At 43.1% G+C, this 17,752-nt stretch overlaps 1 protein-coding gene across 1 annotated transcript in view; it reads left to right on the top strand.

Annotated features, from left to right (window-relative positions):
* The first annotated feature begins 1,658 nt into the window (after positions 1-1,658).
* Positions 1,659-17,752, top strand: part of Gramd1c (GRAM domain containing 1C) — a 79,412-nt gene continuing 63,318 nt past the window's right edge. The window contains exons 1-2 of the mRNA XM_057764899.1: positions 1,659-1,785; positions 5,796-5,945. Of these exons, the coding sequence (XP_057620882.1) occupies positions 1,759-1,785; positions 5,796-5,945 (177 nt within the window). The 5' untranslated portion in view covers positions 1,659-1,758. The remainder of the gene's footprint in view (positions 1,786-5,795; positions 5,946-17,752) is intronic.

Raw genomic sequence — 17,752 nt, 5'->3', positions numbered from 1 at the left:
AGAAATGGATTGGTTTATGTGTACAGCTAGCCAGTAAGAAGCCCGAGCCATCAGCCAAGCAATTATAATTAATATTAAGTCTCAGAATGATTATTTAAGAAGTGGCTGTGGAGACCAGCGGGCAGGAGAGAGACTGGTCCAGTGGGTTTGGGTGAGACGGAGAATAGCTTCCAGCTACAAACGTCAGTGTGAAGGCCTGAGGTTGTCCTGGAAGGCCCAAGGTCCTGGTATTTGGAGCGACTGAGAAAAAGGTGCATATTTAGCAAAAATATGGTCCGAGGAGGGACTGTCTGATGTTTGGTGCTTCTAAAGCTTATACGGCGACCTGCAGCTTCCAGGAACAACCGAGGAAGCAATCTGTGGGGTGGAGCGGAACGTGAAGGCAACTGGGAGAAGATCTGCTCATCTGGGTTCTCTCTTGGGCGGCCATGCTCCCGTTGGAACTGGTCACCTCCATAACCACTCCACACTGCCCGATCTGGAAACTGGCTTCAGCATCCCCTTGGCAGCTCTTCTCATCGTTCTGCCTCTATTTTCCATTGTCTGCATTCCACATGCTGCTTTTATTTGTTTCTGAATAAACAGTTTCTCAATGCTTTGTTTCTCAAGGAGGGTAAGTAGTGATTTAAGGCGACATTGTACATATGAAAAGTAGAGTTTACCAGGAGCTTGGAGAAAGCAGATGACCTGGGATACTCTTCTCATTTGTCTCCAGTTTCCGAGGACGTTAGTATAGCTGTTTCTCAGGCTATATTCTGTAAAGCCATTGGTCAAAAGCAGCTTCTTTATTAACCAATAAAAGTAAGACGTATACAGAAGGACTTCCCACACCAACTTTTTATTGTTTCAATTTTACATTGATTTTTAAAGTGATTGTGTGTGTATGTGTGTGTGTGTGCGTGTATGCACACGTACCCAGACCTATACACGAGTGCAGTGCTGGTGGAAGCCAGAGGATGCTATGGAGCTTGAGTTACAGGAGGCTGTGAGTCGCCTGAGGAGGGTTCTGGGAAATGAACTCTGATTCTCTCAAGGACGGAACCTTCCGACCCTCTGGTGTTTTGCATATAACGTGGCAAAGCTAGGAGTCAGGCTGTCCCACTTCACAGGGCTCAACCTAACAGTTCTGTCTCTTCCAGTATTTATTGGTGCTTGCTCAATGCATTTTATAGGTATAAAAGAGAAACATAAAATTTTACCAGAGGTTTTTTAGTTTTTTGTTTGTTTTCTCTTTTCTTGTGAGGCCAGGTCTGATAAGGCCTTGAACTTCAATGTGGCGCAAGCTACTTTCCAATTCATGGCCTTCCTGCCTCCCTACTGCTTGGTTGAGAGGCATGTGAATGGTGTCCCGCCTAGAGTGTTAGTTTTTAAGCATACAATGACGTAGAGTACATCCATATTGGAGAACAATCATTCTATAGGACACTCCTTCCCAAACTGAAATTCCAGTTCCAACAAAGAGTAACACCCCTCTGCCGTTCACGGCAGATGCAGGAGTCTGTGCCAGGAGTTGAGGCTCATCACTGATCCCTACTAAAGTGTGGTTGGCATCCTGGCTAGCGATAACTGTTAAGGACTTTGCCAGAGGCAATAGTCACTAATTGCCACCAGAGGACGCAAAGCACTCGGACTGAAGAACTGGAGATGGGATTCTGAGGTCTGGAGCCGGGAGCGCACGCCGAGCACGCGCCTGGCCGGCCCCCTCCCGGCGGGGGCTCGCAGGGACGCGCGTGCGGGGTTCCGCGGGAGCGTGCGGCGATGGAGGGCGCTCTGACTGCCCGCCAGGTAAGCGGCCTCGAGGGGCAGGTTCCCAAGAGGTGGCTTCGCCGACAGTTTCCGCGGCATGACTGTGTGAACCCACGCCGATTATGATAATTAATTCCTCTCTTTCCCTCTGCCGCCCCCCACCCCGTATTCTTTGGCTTAATTCGAAAAGTTGTTACCAAGGCAACGGTTTTCTGTGTCTCCCGCGAGCCTGTTCCCGGCTGGGCGACGGGAGGGAACTGAGCGTTAAGAGCTTGAATTTGGTCCCCGAAATGTTCCAATCCAGATGTCTCAGCACCAGACCCCAGTGAGTCTGGTTCCATTGTGATTTTTGACTTGGGATCCCTTTTGCCAGTTTCCCTTCGCTATCCGCCCTCGGTTAAAACGACTCACAAAGTTCAAATCCCAGGCTCTCAACCAACTTTTTGGTTTCGACTAGTAGTTTGTTTACTACCTTCTTTGACATATGGAAGAAGCTGATTATTGGTCTTTAAGGTGAAAGCCTTCTGTTGCAGGGTAAAAGATTCTCGGGTTGCTCAACGCTGTCCTCGGAGCATCATGGGGGTTGTGTGTAAATATTTTTAGGGAAGTATTTCAGCACACCTAAGGGGGAAGAATATGACAGCTTCTGTGGAGTTAAGGAAGTAAGGTTAAGCGTGAGGGCGTGACGCCAGGCTCAGGCTTTACCGGTGTGAAATGATGTGTCTATTACCAAGGTAATTGCGGTCTCTGGGGAAAGGGTACAGAAGGCCTTCCCAGAACAAGGTGAAGAGTGGCTTCATACTGAGGCGACAGAAAGGGATTGCAGCGACCGTGTCTGTAGTTGAGCAGGGGTGCTTTGTGTGACTATCCCACGCTCCAGGAATGGGCACAGGCCTTCTTTATCGAGTTCCATGGACAACTTGCTCAAGAGTTCAGAGTCCTATTTTGATGAGCAAAGCCTTGGGCGCGATGGGTAAATCTAGAACTCTGAAGAGGGTCAGGAGTGATTGGAGGGACCTTGTTTTTATAGGTTTAGTATACACAGACTTGTGTATGACCTTGCTTTATACTTTGGGGATCAGCGAAACTGCTCACTCCAGAAGGGCCACGCTCAGGGAGTGGCCTAAGACTCTGTAAAATGTACAGGTGCAGCCAGCTGCTAGCCAGAGCATTTCCACATTAGTGTTAAGACCACTTCCTGGTCTTAAGTCAGTTGGCAAACCCTTAGGGCCTGCCCTTTACCAAGGGCCCATCTGGTTAAGGGAGGAAGCAATAGTCCTCCACAGAGCTCCAGCTCTTAGGGCAGGGTTGCCTGATGCTGTTTGGAAAGTGTCCAAAGCCTGCTGCCACCCCCTCACTTGGACCCAAGCTACTTCTCCGGAAGACAGAAGGTCCAAGAGAGGAGTGACTGACTTTCCAGTACCGTATGGCCTCTGTATGCGCAGTGAGGGCAGGAGAGGCCAGGGTCTCTTGTAGTAGCTGTGCCGCAAAGCCTAGATTTGGCTTGGTTGGATCTTGCCTTGAGAGTCAGCATTTGATGGTGTTATGGCCGATACTGAATATCAACTTGACCGGATCTAAAATGCCAAAGAGACAAGGTTCTGGGCACGTCTGTGAATGGCTAGACTGGACTAGACCCGTTAAGAATTGAAAGAAGGCGCTATTTATTTGTTTATTCGCTGTGTGTGTGAGCATGCTCTTGCCATGGTGCATGCGTGGCAGAGGACAACCTGGACAGTTGCTTCTCTCCTGCCACCACATGGGCTCTGGGTATCGAACTGAAGTTCTTAGGTTTAGCAACGAAATGTCCTTATCTGCAGAACCACTCACCAGCCCAGGGCAATGATTTTGATGACCAAAGTCAAAAGGAAGCTCGCCCGATAACCTTTGTTGTTTGTTTTGTGTTGAGTAACTCCCCAAACATCGTGAGGGAAACCTAGTTGATATTGATTAAAGGCATGAAGATTTGCCAGTGGGTGTATTTCAGTAGATGGCGAAATTAATTCCGAACTTCAACTTCTGTGTTACAGAGGCAAAGAAGTCAACCTTTTTGTCAAGTTATTTTAAGGAGAGAGCCAGAGAGACGGCTCAGTGGTTAAGAGCACTTGCTGCTCTTATAGAGGACAGGGGTTCAATTCTCAGCACCCACATGGGGACTCACAAACAGTTCTAGGAGATCTGAGGGCACCAGGCATGCGCACAGTGCACAGACACACATGTGAACTAAACAAATAGATAAATTTGTTTAAATTTAAAAAAAGGAAAGAAACTGGACAAACGGAAAGTTCAGGAGAAGATGGAATCGTATAAAAGCTGTTTTTAATAAATGCTGTATTTCTAATTATGTCATATTATGGCCTTTTGTTTGTTTCTTCTCCTCGTATTCAGGTTTGTCCGTCCCTTCCCTTTGTGGCGGATGTATTTAATGTAGATGTCTCTCTTACCTTATTGTGGTTTATGAATCTCTTCCTCCAGAGAACCACAGATCAATATCACCAGGGTGAGGGTCTTCCATGGTAACATCATAGGGTTTGAAATCCCAAGCTTAAATTGAGTTGACTTCCTCCTCTGATCCACTGTCTGGTGCCCTGTGTGCTTTTCCCCATAACCCCAAGAACAGTCTTGTTATAGCAGAGGCAAAGATAGCAGGAAACAGTGGTGATGTTCACGGGGCCTGGCGTGCGATGTTCTCGGGGGGCCTGACGTATGATGTTCTCAGGGCCTGGCGTGTCACGATGTCGCGATCTAGTGCCTGCTGACCATCATCTTCCCCACCTCCCTCTAATTGCTGCTCCTCCATGAGCAACCACCTAGTGGTGCCATTTCCTTCACAAAGCATAAATCATTTCTTTGAGTCCTCTAAACTGAAGCCTCGGGCCTGCTCGGGACACAGGATTCATTAATTTTAACATCAATATTTTTATAAATCCAACTTTTCTCTAATTTCTCTATCAATGGTGATGAGGTTTCTACTCTGTTATCATTAAAGGCATCCTTGGTTTCATGTTGCTGGGTTGTAGTCTATTCCTAAAATTAGACCCTCCTGGGCTTTACAGATATTTCTCCAAAGTGGTCATTCTCCCATCACATTGTCTCTAAAATTGTTTCCTTATCGTTCCCAGACCATGAACCTCGGGAGGCTAAGAACTTTGTTTTTCTTATTTTCCTGTTTCTAGTACCAACTAACCTACCTAGCAAATGGCAGTGGTTGGAAGATATTTGCTACATGTATGCATGATGAATGGTGGAAATAAAACATTAATTTCTGTCTTTGTGTCATACATGTGTTCCTGGTGTGTGCATACGTGTAAGCGTCCATGTGGCGTGTCTGCCTTAGTCACTCCCCACGTTATTTTTTGAGAAAGCTCTCTCACTGAACACAGAGCTCACCAATTCAACAAGGTTTACTGGCCACTGAGCCCCAGAGGTTCACCGTTGCACCCCCTCCCGGCACCAGGCACATGCCCAACTTCTATGTAGGTGCTGGGAGTTTTAGCCTGGGTCCTCATTCTTGTTCAGGAAGCACTGTGTCAACTAAGCTATCTCTTCAGCCCTGATTTCCATCTTCTAAGTGCTTAATATTTTTTCTTTAGAAATTTACTTATGGGACTGGTGGGATGATTTAGTGGGTAAAGGTGGTTACCCCCAAGCCTGGCCACGTGAGTTCAGTCCCTGGGACACTCATGATGGAAGCAGAGAACTGACCCTTGGGAGTTGTTTTCTAACTCGACTTGCACTTATGGCACACACTTACACACACACACACACACACAAATATTTTTAAACAGAAAGCTTAAATTAAATGAACTTTAGCTGGGCAGTGTTGGCACATACCTTTAAACACAACATTTAGGAGGCAAAGGCAGGCTGATCTCTGTGAGTTCCAGGACAGCCAGAACTGTTATGTAGAGAAACCCTATCTTGAAACAGCAGCAACAACAACAAATAAAATAAATATATAAATTTTAAAAGTAATTTATGTATTTGGAACATGTTTTTCTTTCAAAATATCATTTGTCAATAAATAAGTTGTTGTCATTTATTTGCAGGTAGTAAATGAAGGAGATTCAAGCCTTGCCACGGAGCTACAGGAAGAGACTGAGGAAAATCCTAGCCCTGTTGTGGATGAGAATAATACAGTATCGACCAAAAAGCAGGGGCCGAGCACACATAATTGGAGCGGTGACTGGAGCTTCTGGGTAGGGTCTTTAATCTTGACTACAAATTCTCTTTAATTCCCCAACAGTTTATATAATCCATCATGATTAGCGTCTAGGTTTTAGATGTTGTGACTTTAGAGACCCAAGGATATTTCTCGTTGTTTTTTCATATGGCCACTAAAAGGCGCTGTTGTCTGATTGATGGCATGCAATGGTTTGTTTCGGTTTCCTGCCACACAATTGGATTGTACTTAGTGTTATTAGCCGCACTGGCAAGAAGCTAGCATTGCATAAACTATGTTTCTAAGTCTTACTGAGAAACAAGCTATTTTATGTAATTTTCATTTAAGGACTCAGTTCCTGTGGCAAAGGCGGCAGTGTGTAATGGCTAGAAGATGGGTCTTTAAGTCAGGAGCTCCAGATCCATTTTAAGTGTAACTCTGTTATCCTTCCAGTTTCCTCACATAAACAGACTACGACTCCCTGTGGGCGCGCTGAGATTGTAGAGTCTTCGAGAAGTGCGCGTCTGTCACTGTGTGACTGCTGACATTTGTTGCTTTAATGGACCTCCTTCTACAGCCGGCATTTCCCGTGAGGATTCTGGTATTCGATATATAATGTATCGAATATATAATATATCGAATATTATAATATAATGCCTTACAACTAGAAGTGGGTTTAACGGGCGCTGCACAGCACCTGTAGTCCCAGCCTTGGTTTATCAGAAACCCGACTTCTTGGATATTCTGTTGTTGGACTCTAGCGTCCAAACACCGAGGAGGAGTCGCCCCCAGAGACCACTTCATACACCACAGCCGATGCAAAAGCATGAGGATTTTATTAATTCTGTCATGACAGGGTCCCCCAGCATTCGGGAAGCCGAGGGACCCCGAATAGACGGTATAGTCTATTTTTAAAGGGGCCACAGAAGCAAGGGGGGTTGTTCTTTGACTATTCTGATTGGCTATTACCAACAATTGACTGGAGAGCTGTTGCCAGATTAGGTGAGGTAAGAGGTCATTTTGACCCAGTTTCCCAGGGGACTGAACCAAAACATACGTATATGAGTAATTGTTCAGGAACTGAGTACATGCATTTATAGCTGTTAGGTCCTTGGTTCCCAGGGGAGGAGGGGAAGCACTATGGCACAGAGGCTGAAAGGATTCAGAGTTGTCAAAATGGCTTCAGGATTGTCTTAAAGTCTTACACTGTATCCTTGAAGATAGACTTAAAAAGGACATGGTGTTTTAACAGGTTCTGAAGATTGATACACAGGCTGTCATCCTCTTTGTAATTAACGGCCAGCACATGGGTGGTGTTGACTCTTCACACAGCCAGCAAGCTGTTACTTCCTACTAAGACACTTAACAACATAGGGTTATTTTTAATTTTTGTTGAGCTATAACCTAAGGAAAATATGTAATTGCTAAGAAATACACTAAAATAGCAGCAACTAAACATGTCACTTAGAGCAGTTGTATCATTCTTGGTCACTTGGAAAAAATACATACCATTTAAAACCTTTTATTCTTGAAGAGCTAGCATCCTGTAGAGCCTAGGCTGGCCTCCTACTTACTGTGCAGTGAGGGCTAGCCCTGGGCATCTGTAGAGCCTAGGCTGGCCTCCTGTTTACTGTGCAGCGAGGGCTAGCCCTGGGCGTCTGTTTTTTCCTATTTACTGTGCAGCGAGGGCTAGCCCTGGGCGTCTGTAGAGCCTAGGCTGGCCTCCTACTTACTGTGCAGCGAGGGCTAGCCCTGGGTGTCTGTAGAGCCTAGGCTGGCCTCCTACTTACTGTGCAGCGAGGGCTAGCCCTGGGTGTCTGTAGAGCCTAGGCTGGCCTCCTACTTACTGTGCAGCGAGGGCTAGCCCTGGGCGTCTGTTTTTTACTATTTACTGTGCAGCGAGGGCTAGCCCTGGGCGTCTGTTTTTTCCCTCCTATTTCTCTTCCCTCTTATTGAAAACAGATTTTTCTCATATAATATATCCGGTTTATGGTTTCCTCTCCCTCCACTCTTTCTAGTTCCTCTCCTCTCTCCTCCCATCTGGATCCACTTCCCTTCTTTCTCTCATTAGAAAAGAACGGCTTCTAAGGGATGATAATAAAATAGAACAAAATAAATTGTAATAGGATAAAGCAACAATGATCACAACAATGTTGGACAAGACAACTAACAGAAGGAAAAGAGCCCAAGAGAAGGCACACAAGTCAGAGACCTGCTTGTTCGCACACTCAGGAGTCCCATAAGAACACTAAACTAGAAGCTGCAATAGATACACAGAGGAACTGGTACAGACCCACGCAGGGCCTGTGCAGCTGCTTCAGTCTCTGTGAGTTCATATGCTCTTTGTTCAGGGTGATTTATGGGGTCTTGTTTTCTTGTTGTGCTCCAACCCCTCTGGCTCTTACATACTTTCTGCCTTCCCTTCTTCAGGGTTCATAGCTCTCCCCTGATCTCTGAGGGGAGAGATTTGATGGAGACCTCGCAATTACTCGAAGGTCTCTCACTCTCTGTATAATGTCCATCTAAGCCTTATTTTTATGGTTTATGTTATGGATTATGTTAAGAATTCATAGCTATCTCCAGAGTTAGACAGCCATGGTGACTCTTGGATGACTTACAGCAAGAGAAAGAATCAAAAGAGCAACAGAATAAAAGGGGAGAGAGATGCCTCAGTGGTTAATAGCACTGGTTGCTCTTCCAGAGCATCCGGGTTCAATTCCCAGCACCCACATGGTGGCTCAAAACTGTCTGGAACTCCAGTTCCAGGGAATTTGACACCCTCACACAGACATATATGCAGGCAAAACACAAATGCGATGAAACAATAATAAATTATTTTTTAAGAAAAGGGGGTCTAGAAATAAAGGGGGGAATGTGTGTGCAGTGGATGCTTGTGTTTCACGTGTGTGGAGGGACAGCAGAACCGACTCTACTATGTACAGAAAATGTAGCATCTTGGGTCCAATCGCTGGATTGAAATCTTTATTTTCACAAGTTATCCAGATGATTTACAGATTTAAAAGTCTGAAGAGCACAGGTTTAAAGTATTAAAGGTCTTCACTGGCTCAGGTTAGGTTCTTTTTTTTTTGGTTTTTCGAGACAGGGTTTCTCTGTGGTCTTTGGAGTCTGTCCTGGAACTAGCTCTTGTAGACCAGGCTGGTCTCCAATTCACAGAGATCCGCCTGCCTCTGTCTCTCAAGTGCTGGGATTGAAGGCGTGTGCCACCACCGCCCAGCTCAGGTTAGGTTCTTAAGCTAATTATACACGCTTTTAGGAATTTTTGTATAAATTCATGTAGAATGAACTTAAAGATCAAAATAACATATTGGGGATTTTAGAGACTTTCCCAGAGATTCCTTACCCAGATACCAGAACATTCCAGAACAAAGAAATAAACATAAAAGCCCCTGTCCAGATTAACCGGAGTTTGGGTTGGCATAGCTAGGAATGTGATAATTCTTCACATCTTCACCTGAAGGTTTTTCAATGTGGTCTTGCCACATTTTAATAAGATTACGTAAGTTGACTAGATTATTGGAGATGTTGTAACTATTTGATAATAATATCAAGCAGCAAGGAACGCCAGCAGACACTCAAGTCACGTAGTCACTTGGGCTGCCTAATTCAAAGGCCATGGTCTGTATAACCAAAGGACTATTTATTTATTTATTTATTTTTGGTTTTTTTTTTTTTTTTTTTTTTTTTTTTTTTTTTTTTTTTTTTTGAGACAGGGTTTCTCTGTGGCTTTGGAGCCTGTCCTGGAACTAGCTCTTGTAGACCAGGCTGGTCTCGAACTCACAGAGATCTGCCTGCCTCTGCCTCCCAAGTGCTGGGATTAAAGGCGTGCGCCACCATCGCCCAGCCAAACGACTTTTTAGTACTGACCCACATTCTAAGAAAAGCAATGGTAGCTCACTTCCTCACTGTGCAGCCAGCATGAAGTGACCTAACAGAGGCCCACAGGATGTAGCGTCCTTATCCCGATCAGTTATGATGCACCGTCCACAGATATGCATGCCATATCTTCACACAGCGGGCAGCTCAGCAGGCCTGTTTGCAATACTAGCATTGCCAGAGAGAGAAGAGCAGGGTATTGCACTGTGGCACAGTGTATATTGTCTACAAATAATCCACTGTGGAAGAAACTTGTGCAGCGCACAGTCATACCATAACGAAGAGAAAGGACGTTTAAAGAAGCTGGAAAGAAATTATTTCCAGTCATCTTAAATCCCTCTGTTTCTACCACGGACTCTATCATGTTGGTTTCTTTTCTGTTCTTCATTTTGTTGAGAAGGTCAGAATTAATATAATACCATAAGAAGGCGGAGCCCACAGAATTTAAATTCAGCATGAGGAAGACCTCATGAGGCACATGACCTGGTATTTAACCAGAATCAAGAATGTCAGGGCCATTTCAGACTCAAAGAATCCTGATCTGTGTCCTTTTACTTTCCAGAAGTTATATTTGTCTCTCTTTAAAAATACATCTCTAGCTGGGCAGTGGTAGCGCCTTTAATCCCAGCACTCGGGAGGCAGAGGCAGGTGGATCTCTGTGAGTCTGAGGCCAGCCTGGTCTACAAGAGCTAGTTCCAAGAAAGGCTCCAAAGCTACAGAGAAACCCTGTAAAAAAAAAAAAAGTTTATTTTATTTATTTATTTAAATTTTTTTCAGGGATGGAAGTAAAACCTAGGTTAGGTCAGTGGTCTACCACTGAGCGCCATACCTCGAACCAACAGGATTGCTTAATTAATAAAGGAATGGATGGATTGTAAAGGAACCAAACATAGGGCCAAGAAGAATGGGACAGAAAATACAAATGTATTCTGGTTTGCTATTGGCTTTCTAACTACAGTGAACTAGTACAAGAGACTGCTCTGGAAAACACACACTGAAGGTTGAGTGCTCTGTCTGCATGTATGCCTGCAGGCCAGAAGAGGGCATCAGATCCCCATTACAGATGGTTGTGAGCCACCAGGTGGTTGTTGGGAATTGAACTCAGGACCTCTGGAAGAGCAGCCAGTGCTCTTAAACACTGAGCCTTTTTCTCCAGCACCCTCACTTCCTCCTTTTGAATCTAACCCAGGGACTTTCAAATGCTAAGTAAAAGCTCTCCTGCTGTGCTACATCCCACCCCCAGCCAGCTCTGTGCTCTCAGTGTCTAAGACTGTACTGGAGAAGTGGACTGCCCTGAGCCCTGCAGCATAGCTTTCCCTCATCTACAGTTCTGACTCCACCCCTCGGGCCCACAGGGGATGCAGCACTACAGCTGATCTCCAGGGAGACAGGCTAGCTGGCACCCTTCCTACCCTGACAGCTCCAAGAAGGTGTCTGGTAAACAGGTCCCAAACTTCTTACAGTTTGATGTTTCAAGAGCTAAGGAAAATCAGAAATGTAGAATAATTCATGCAGGCGGTTGTCCTATAGTAGTGAACTGAGAGGGCATGTGATGTAAGTGTGATGTAAGATTAATTAGGTTGAAAGGACATTGGAGATAGACTGCAGGTGATCTGGGATGTGGACCTAGGATGCAACTTCAGTTGTAAACAGATATTGAGTCATAACTGACAACACTGGTGTGTCTTAGGTCAGTCAGAGGCACATAGTTAAACAGAGGGGCTAATGGTTGTCTTTTCTTGTAAGATTGTTCCGATGCAGGGTACCAGTGTGATTAAGTCTCCATAGTCAACAGCGAGAGCCACAGCTCCAGATTCCCTACTTAACTCTAGCTATTAAAGCTAGGACTCTTATATGTATTTATTTATTTGTTCTTCGAAATCGCAATGTTTAATCCTAGAATATGAGAAATGACTTTTATTGTTGGCTTTTATACCCTATGAAACCAAAAATGATAACAAATGAGATTGAAAATGAAGTTAATGGCAAATAAATATTTATGCTTTTTGTCTTTTACCTGTTAGGAAAAGTATACGGCAAAAGGAATGGAATAGTTTAACTTTTCCTTATGAACTAAAATAACGATGTCTCCTATGTGGGTTAGAAATCGCAGAGGACAAGCAGACAGATCCGCGGTGGGTCTGTTTGTTTAGTTAGCTCCTAGTGCTGTGCAGTTATAGCCACTAGTGGGAGTAGGAAGGAGCCTCTGGGATTTTGTGCTGTGCGCTTGGAAGATGACATAACTTAACCGGCTGTTAGATACAATAGTTCTTGGATATGGTGTTGATCATTGGCCATCCTTTGTTACTTCAATATTTCATTAAGTTCCTCTTTGAAAATGTTTCTCATCTGTGCATACTCATTTTCTTATTAGCTGGTCTAATGGATGGTTTTATTTTAAAAATGAAAAAATTATTTTCTGAAATTTGTAACTAAAATTAAAGTCTATATATTTTCTTTAAACAACTGCGATTTTAATAATCCTGACTAATATACATAGAATAGAGATGTAAATACTGGATATTTGATTTAGAAAGAAAAACGGGAAAAAGATGAAGCAGGAGAATTTAAAAAGTGCTTAGAATTCAAATTATGTCTTTCTTTTTGCTCTAAAACATTTAAGAATAAAAACATTTGCATCTTGCTGGAGAGGTGGCTCAGCAGTTAAGAGCACTGGCTGCTCTTCCAGAGGTTCTGAGTTCAATTCCCAGCAACCATAGACTGCTCACAACCATTTGTAGTGAGATCTGGTGCCCTCTTCTGGCCTGTAGGCAGACATACAGGCAGAACACTGTATACATAAAAAAATAAATTTTGGCCGGGCGGTGGTGGCCCACGCCTTTAATCCCAGCACTCGGGAGGCAGAGGCAGGTGGATTTCTGTGAGTTCGAGACCAGCCTGGTCTACAAGAGCTAGTTCCAGGACAGGCTCCAAAACCACAGAGAAACCCTGTCTTGAAAAACCAAAAAACAAACAAACAAACAAAAAAAAAAACATTTGCATCTTGAAATACTGTATTCAGATGATAACTAGCATAGAAGAAGCTTGAAAGCAGCTTCTAGGTCACAATCCAGTGTATTCTTGATTGTCCCAGGCCCACGAGGCTCAGTTCTGTCCTGCCTGACTTGTGGTTGTGCTCAGAATTCTCACAGCTAAGTTCTGCTACTGAAAAGTGGGGCTGAGACTTACCGCAGCTCTGGTGTATTTGGCTAATGGTGTGCTATATATTTTGTCAAAAGTGGCCCCACAGGATTAATTACTGTGTTTGTGATGTACTTTGGCGAGTTTGGGGAAAAGCTGCCCTTCAGTCGCCTGTGTACCAGGGCAAGCACAGCCAACGTTCATTCAAACCTATAAAATCTATGCTATGTTTTACTTGATGGCCTAAATACAGAATGAAGTTGCCTTTCAGTTTCATAGTTTTTAAGAAACTTATTTCTAAACTGAGTGCTGGTGACACACACCTTTAATCCCAGCACTGGGGAGGCAAACAGGTGGCTCTCAGTGAGTTCAAGGCCAGCCTGGTCTACAAAGAGAGTTCCAGAACAACCAGGGCTATTACACAGAGAAACCCTGTCTTGAAAAACCAAAACAAGAAAAAAGGGGAAAAAAAAGAAAGTTAATTCTATTTGAAAATTACTATACACACACACACACAGAGAGAGAGAGAGAGAGAGAGAGAGAGCACTATTTTATTTTATTTTTTTAATTTTTTTTTTTTTTGTTTTTGTTTTTGTTTTCGAGACAGGGTTTCTCTATGGTTTTGGAGCCTGTCCTGGAACTAGCTCTTGTAGACCAGGCTGGTCTCGAACTCACAGAAATCCGCCTGCCTCTGCCTCCTGAGTGCTGGGATTAAAGATGTGCGCCACCACCGCCCGGCTAGAGCACTATTTTATAAATTGAGGTATCTTCTAGTATTTTTACATTTAACAGGAATTAATATTTCTTGCAATAGGAGGGGGCTGTTTAATGTAAATAAACATTTTAATAAAACTGTCTAGAAATTCTGGGTACAGTGTTGTAAACTGTGTGTGAGCATGTGTGTGTTTGGTATATGAATATGTGTGTGGATGCACACACTTGCGTATACAGGTGTGAAGGCCACAGGTTGATGTTGGGTGTCTTCCTTAGCTGTTTTCTATGTTAGTATATGTCTCTTTGTGAAACGTTGGCAAGGAAGGAAATCTACATCTTCAAACTGAAAACAAAGAAACTTGTCTAGCTAAGCCTGGGCTTAGGTGGAGGTGGGAGTGAGTTTCGACCAAGAGTTTGGGAATTGAGTATAATACTCTACGAGTGATCAGAAGGAAAATTGATAAATGACATACTGGGGTTCCAAAACTTATAGGCTACAGCTATGGAGCAGTAGAGGAGATTGTAGCTCGGTGGAGAGCATTAGATTTGCTATGCAGACCTGAAAAAAATGAATCTCCAAGTAAGGACTTAATAGAAATAGATAAAAACATAAATGGGTAATATATTTTCAAGCACTAATCAGATTTGAAAACCAACAAATCCAAGGACTATACAGAAAACACATGTTCACTGAAATAACGATTGAATGGTGAAGTGGGAATCGAAGCTGAGAAAGAGTCGAACTGTGTGTATTACTCAGATTGTATCACTGACAAAGAGAGCAGCTGTAGACATTAGGGGACAATGGACATGTACTAGACATCAAAGGGAGTTTCAGAAGATGGCATGGACATGGAAGATGAACAAGGTATTTGAGAATCAGGAGGATCAGTGAACCTTCCAAAGAACAACTTAAAGAGTATGTGAGTAGAGTCATTATGCCAGAAGCGGCTAATGTACACAGCAAATGAACGCTGGCAAAGATGCTCTTGTTCATTCATTTGAGTGTCTTCGATATGTATCATGCTCTAAGTGAACCAGATGGTACCCCAACCACCCTAGAGATTACAGTTGGAGTGCTAGATGGCTATTTTACAGATAAACAAATGCATCATGTTATATTAGGTAGTGCTAAAGCTATGAAAACACTATGGTAATTTTATAGTTCTATAGTCATCTAGAAAGTAGATAAATGGGGCTGGAGAGATGGCTCAGAGGTTAAGAGCATTGCCTGCTCTTCCAAAGGTCCTGAGTTCAATTCCCGGCAACCATATGGTGGCTCACAACCATCTGTAATGGGGTCTGGTGACCTCTTCTGGCCTGCAGGGATATGTGCAGGCAGAACACTGTATACATAATAAATAAATAAATAAATAAATAAATAAATAAATAAATATTAAAAAAAAAAGAAAAAAGTGTTATTTGTGTATCTATAATGAGACCATGGACAAGCTCATTTATGAAAAGAATAAAGAAAAGAGTCTCAGTTCCAGAAGCTAGCAGGGTCTGCAGGCTGAGGGTCTATGGCCAGTGAGACTGCAGTGTGGGCTCCTGCTTGTTTATCCTGCATCTGGCTTGTCTCTGTGTCAGCCTGTGGCCAGGCAGAAGGACAGGAGAGCAAATGAGCTTTGTAAGAACTCAACTGTCTTGTAATTAACCCACTCCCTGACAACAGTACCAGAGCACTCGGGAGCACTCTCTCACACACTATGGGGTTGGAGTCGGGGGGTTGTTTGTTTGTTTAGTGCGGGGCATCTAACCCAGGTCATAAACTAAGCAAATGCTGTATCATGAAACTATATCCCCAACCCTGGAAGTTAACTTGCCTCTGTGTGTGTGTGTGTGTGTGTGCACACGCGCGCGCGCTCGCGCACGCACCAACACCCCAGAACACTTGGTAAAGCCTTGATGGTTTCACTGAGAAATGTTAAAATATTTAAAAATTAAGTTCTAGTTCTGCATAATCTTTTCCAACATTTTAGATTTAAAAAGAACAAATCTCAATTCATTGTGTGAATCAAGTTTTTCACCCTTACAGTGTTTTATCTCAAGTTGATGAAGTTCCTTTGTGTTGACGCCTTGGGGTGGGTTGGCTTGGCACTGACAAGCTGGCACTGGACTGTGTCACACATTAGCTCCGCATCAAGTGAAAGCTATGATTTTTTTTTCTTTTTAGCTGATTAATACCGTGGATCACATTGATAAACTTTTGCCTATTAAGGCAGTCATGGGTCCCTGGGTCATGCTGTATTACTCAATTTTTTTCATATTGCCGAAGGGTATTTGTTCACACTTTAAGGGTTTTGGCATCTGTACTCCTAAGGCTATTTTTCTATCATTTTCTGTCTTTGTAATGTTTCTTATCAGTTTTGATATTAGAGTAATACTTGCTTCACACAAGGAATTGAGATTTGCTCTTTTCTAATTTAATATTTGGAAAGGATTGTGCAGAGCTGGAACTGAGCTTTTAAACATTGACGATTTCTCCAGTGAAACCATCTAGGACTAGAGATTTCTGTTTTGGGAAATTTGAAATTATGTATTCAATTTCCTTGTAGGTTGTGGGCCAACTTAAATGAACTATTTCATAATGAGTGAGTTGTAGTAGTTGGTATATTTTGGGGAACCAGGGAGTTCCTCCAAGGTGATATATTTATATGTTATAGGGGTATGTAGATTTCCCCTTATTTCCTTTGAGCTCTGTAGTGTCTGCAGTGTTATCCTCTTTTTGATAATTAATAATTCATATATTCTCTCTCTTTGCTTTTCTTCATCAGTCTTGATAGAAGTCTGTCCATTTAGTTGGGTGTATTAAAAGAATGATCTCTTTCTCATTTATATGTCCTATTGTTTTATTTGTGTGTGTGTTTCAATAAAAAATTTTCTTTTCTTTACTATATTTTTTTAACTTAAAAAATGTATTTTTGCCGGGCGGTGGTGGCGCACGCCTTTAATCCCAGCACTTGGGAGGCAGAGGCAGGCGGATCTCTGTGAGTTCGAGACCAGCCTGGTCTACAAGAGCTAGTTCCAGGACAGGCTCCAAAACCACAGAGAAACCCTGTCTCGAAAAACCAAAAAAAAAAAAAAAAAAAAAAAAAAAAAAAAAAAAAAAAAAAAAAAAAAAAAAAAAATGTATTTTTCCTCTTCTGAGTTCTTGAGCATGGCATTTAGATCATTCTAGGCCTTTGCTTTTCCCCCTTTCATCCTAACCTCTGTTATGTAGTCTGATTATACTAATACATAGGATATAGTTAGACTTAAACTAGACATTTTATTGTCGGTTGCTCATATTTCATATTATATTTGCTCCTCTACGCTCTATTTTTTATTTGTTTGTCAAATATTTTAGACTATTATTTTAATTTTAAAATTACACACTTAAATATTTTAAGTTGTACATTTGTGTGCATGAGCCTGTGTGTGTGTGTGTGCGTGTGAGACTGTATGTGGAGACCAGAGGACAGTCTGTGGGACTCCGTTTTCTTCTTCCACCTTTTGGGTCCTGGATATTGAGCTCAGGTCACCAGGCTCAGAGACAAGTACCTTTACCCCTACTCTAGTTTTCTGTCGCTGTGGACAGTACCATGACCAAAAAACGACTTTGAGACAAAAGGCTTTATTTGACTTCTACTTTCAGGTAACAGTTCATCATTGAGGTCAGGAACTCAAGCAGGAGCTCAAAGCAGAAACCATGAAAAACAGTTTGCTGTGCTGCCCTCTGGCTCAGGCTCAGCTTAGCTTTCTTAGAACCACGGGGCCACCTGACTGGGAGCAGCACTGCCCACGGTGGATTGGGCTCTCCTGCATCAATTCATCATCAAGCTAATCCTTCACAGACATGCCCATAGGCCAATTTAATCTCGGCCATACCTCAATTGAGGCTTTAATCTCAGGTGCCTCTAAGCTGTCCAGTTGGCGGTTGAAGCTAGGAAAACCCCTAAATTCATCAAGCATGGTTTTCGTTAGTTCTTTGAACAGTTGATCATTTCTTTGATGTCCTAAACTCTTAAATCCAATGCCCAGAACCATCAAAGATTGTTTTTATTGCCTGCTGACTTTCTCTTTCCTGCTGCTCCTCCTGTTTTATAATCTTTA

This window comes from Chionomys nivalis, chromosome 3 (genome assembly GCF_950005125.1).
Source record: "Chionomys nivalis chromosome 3, mChiNiv1.1, whole genome shotgun sequence".
Classification (NCBI taxonomy): Eukaryota; Metazoa; Chordata; class Mammalia; order Rodentia; family Cricetidae; genus Chionomys; species Chionomys nivalis.
This window is presented reverse-complemented; position numbering and strand designations above follow the sequence as displayed.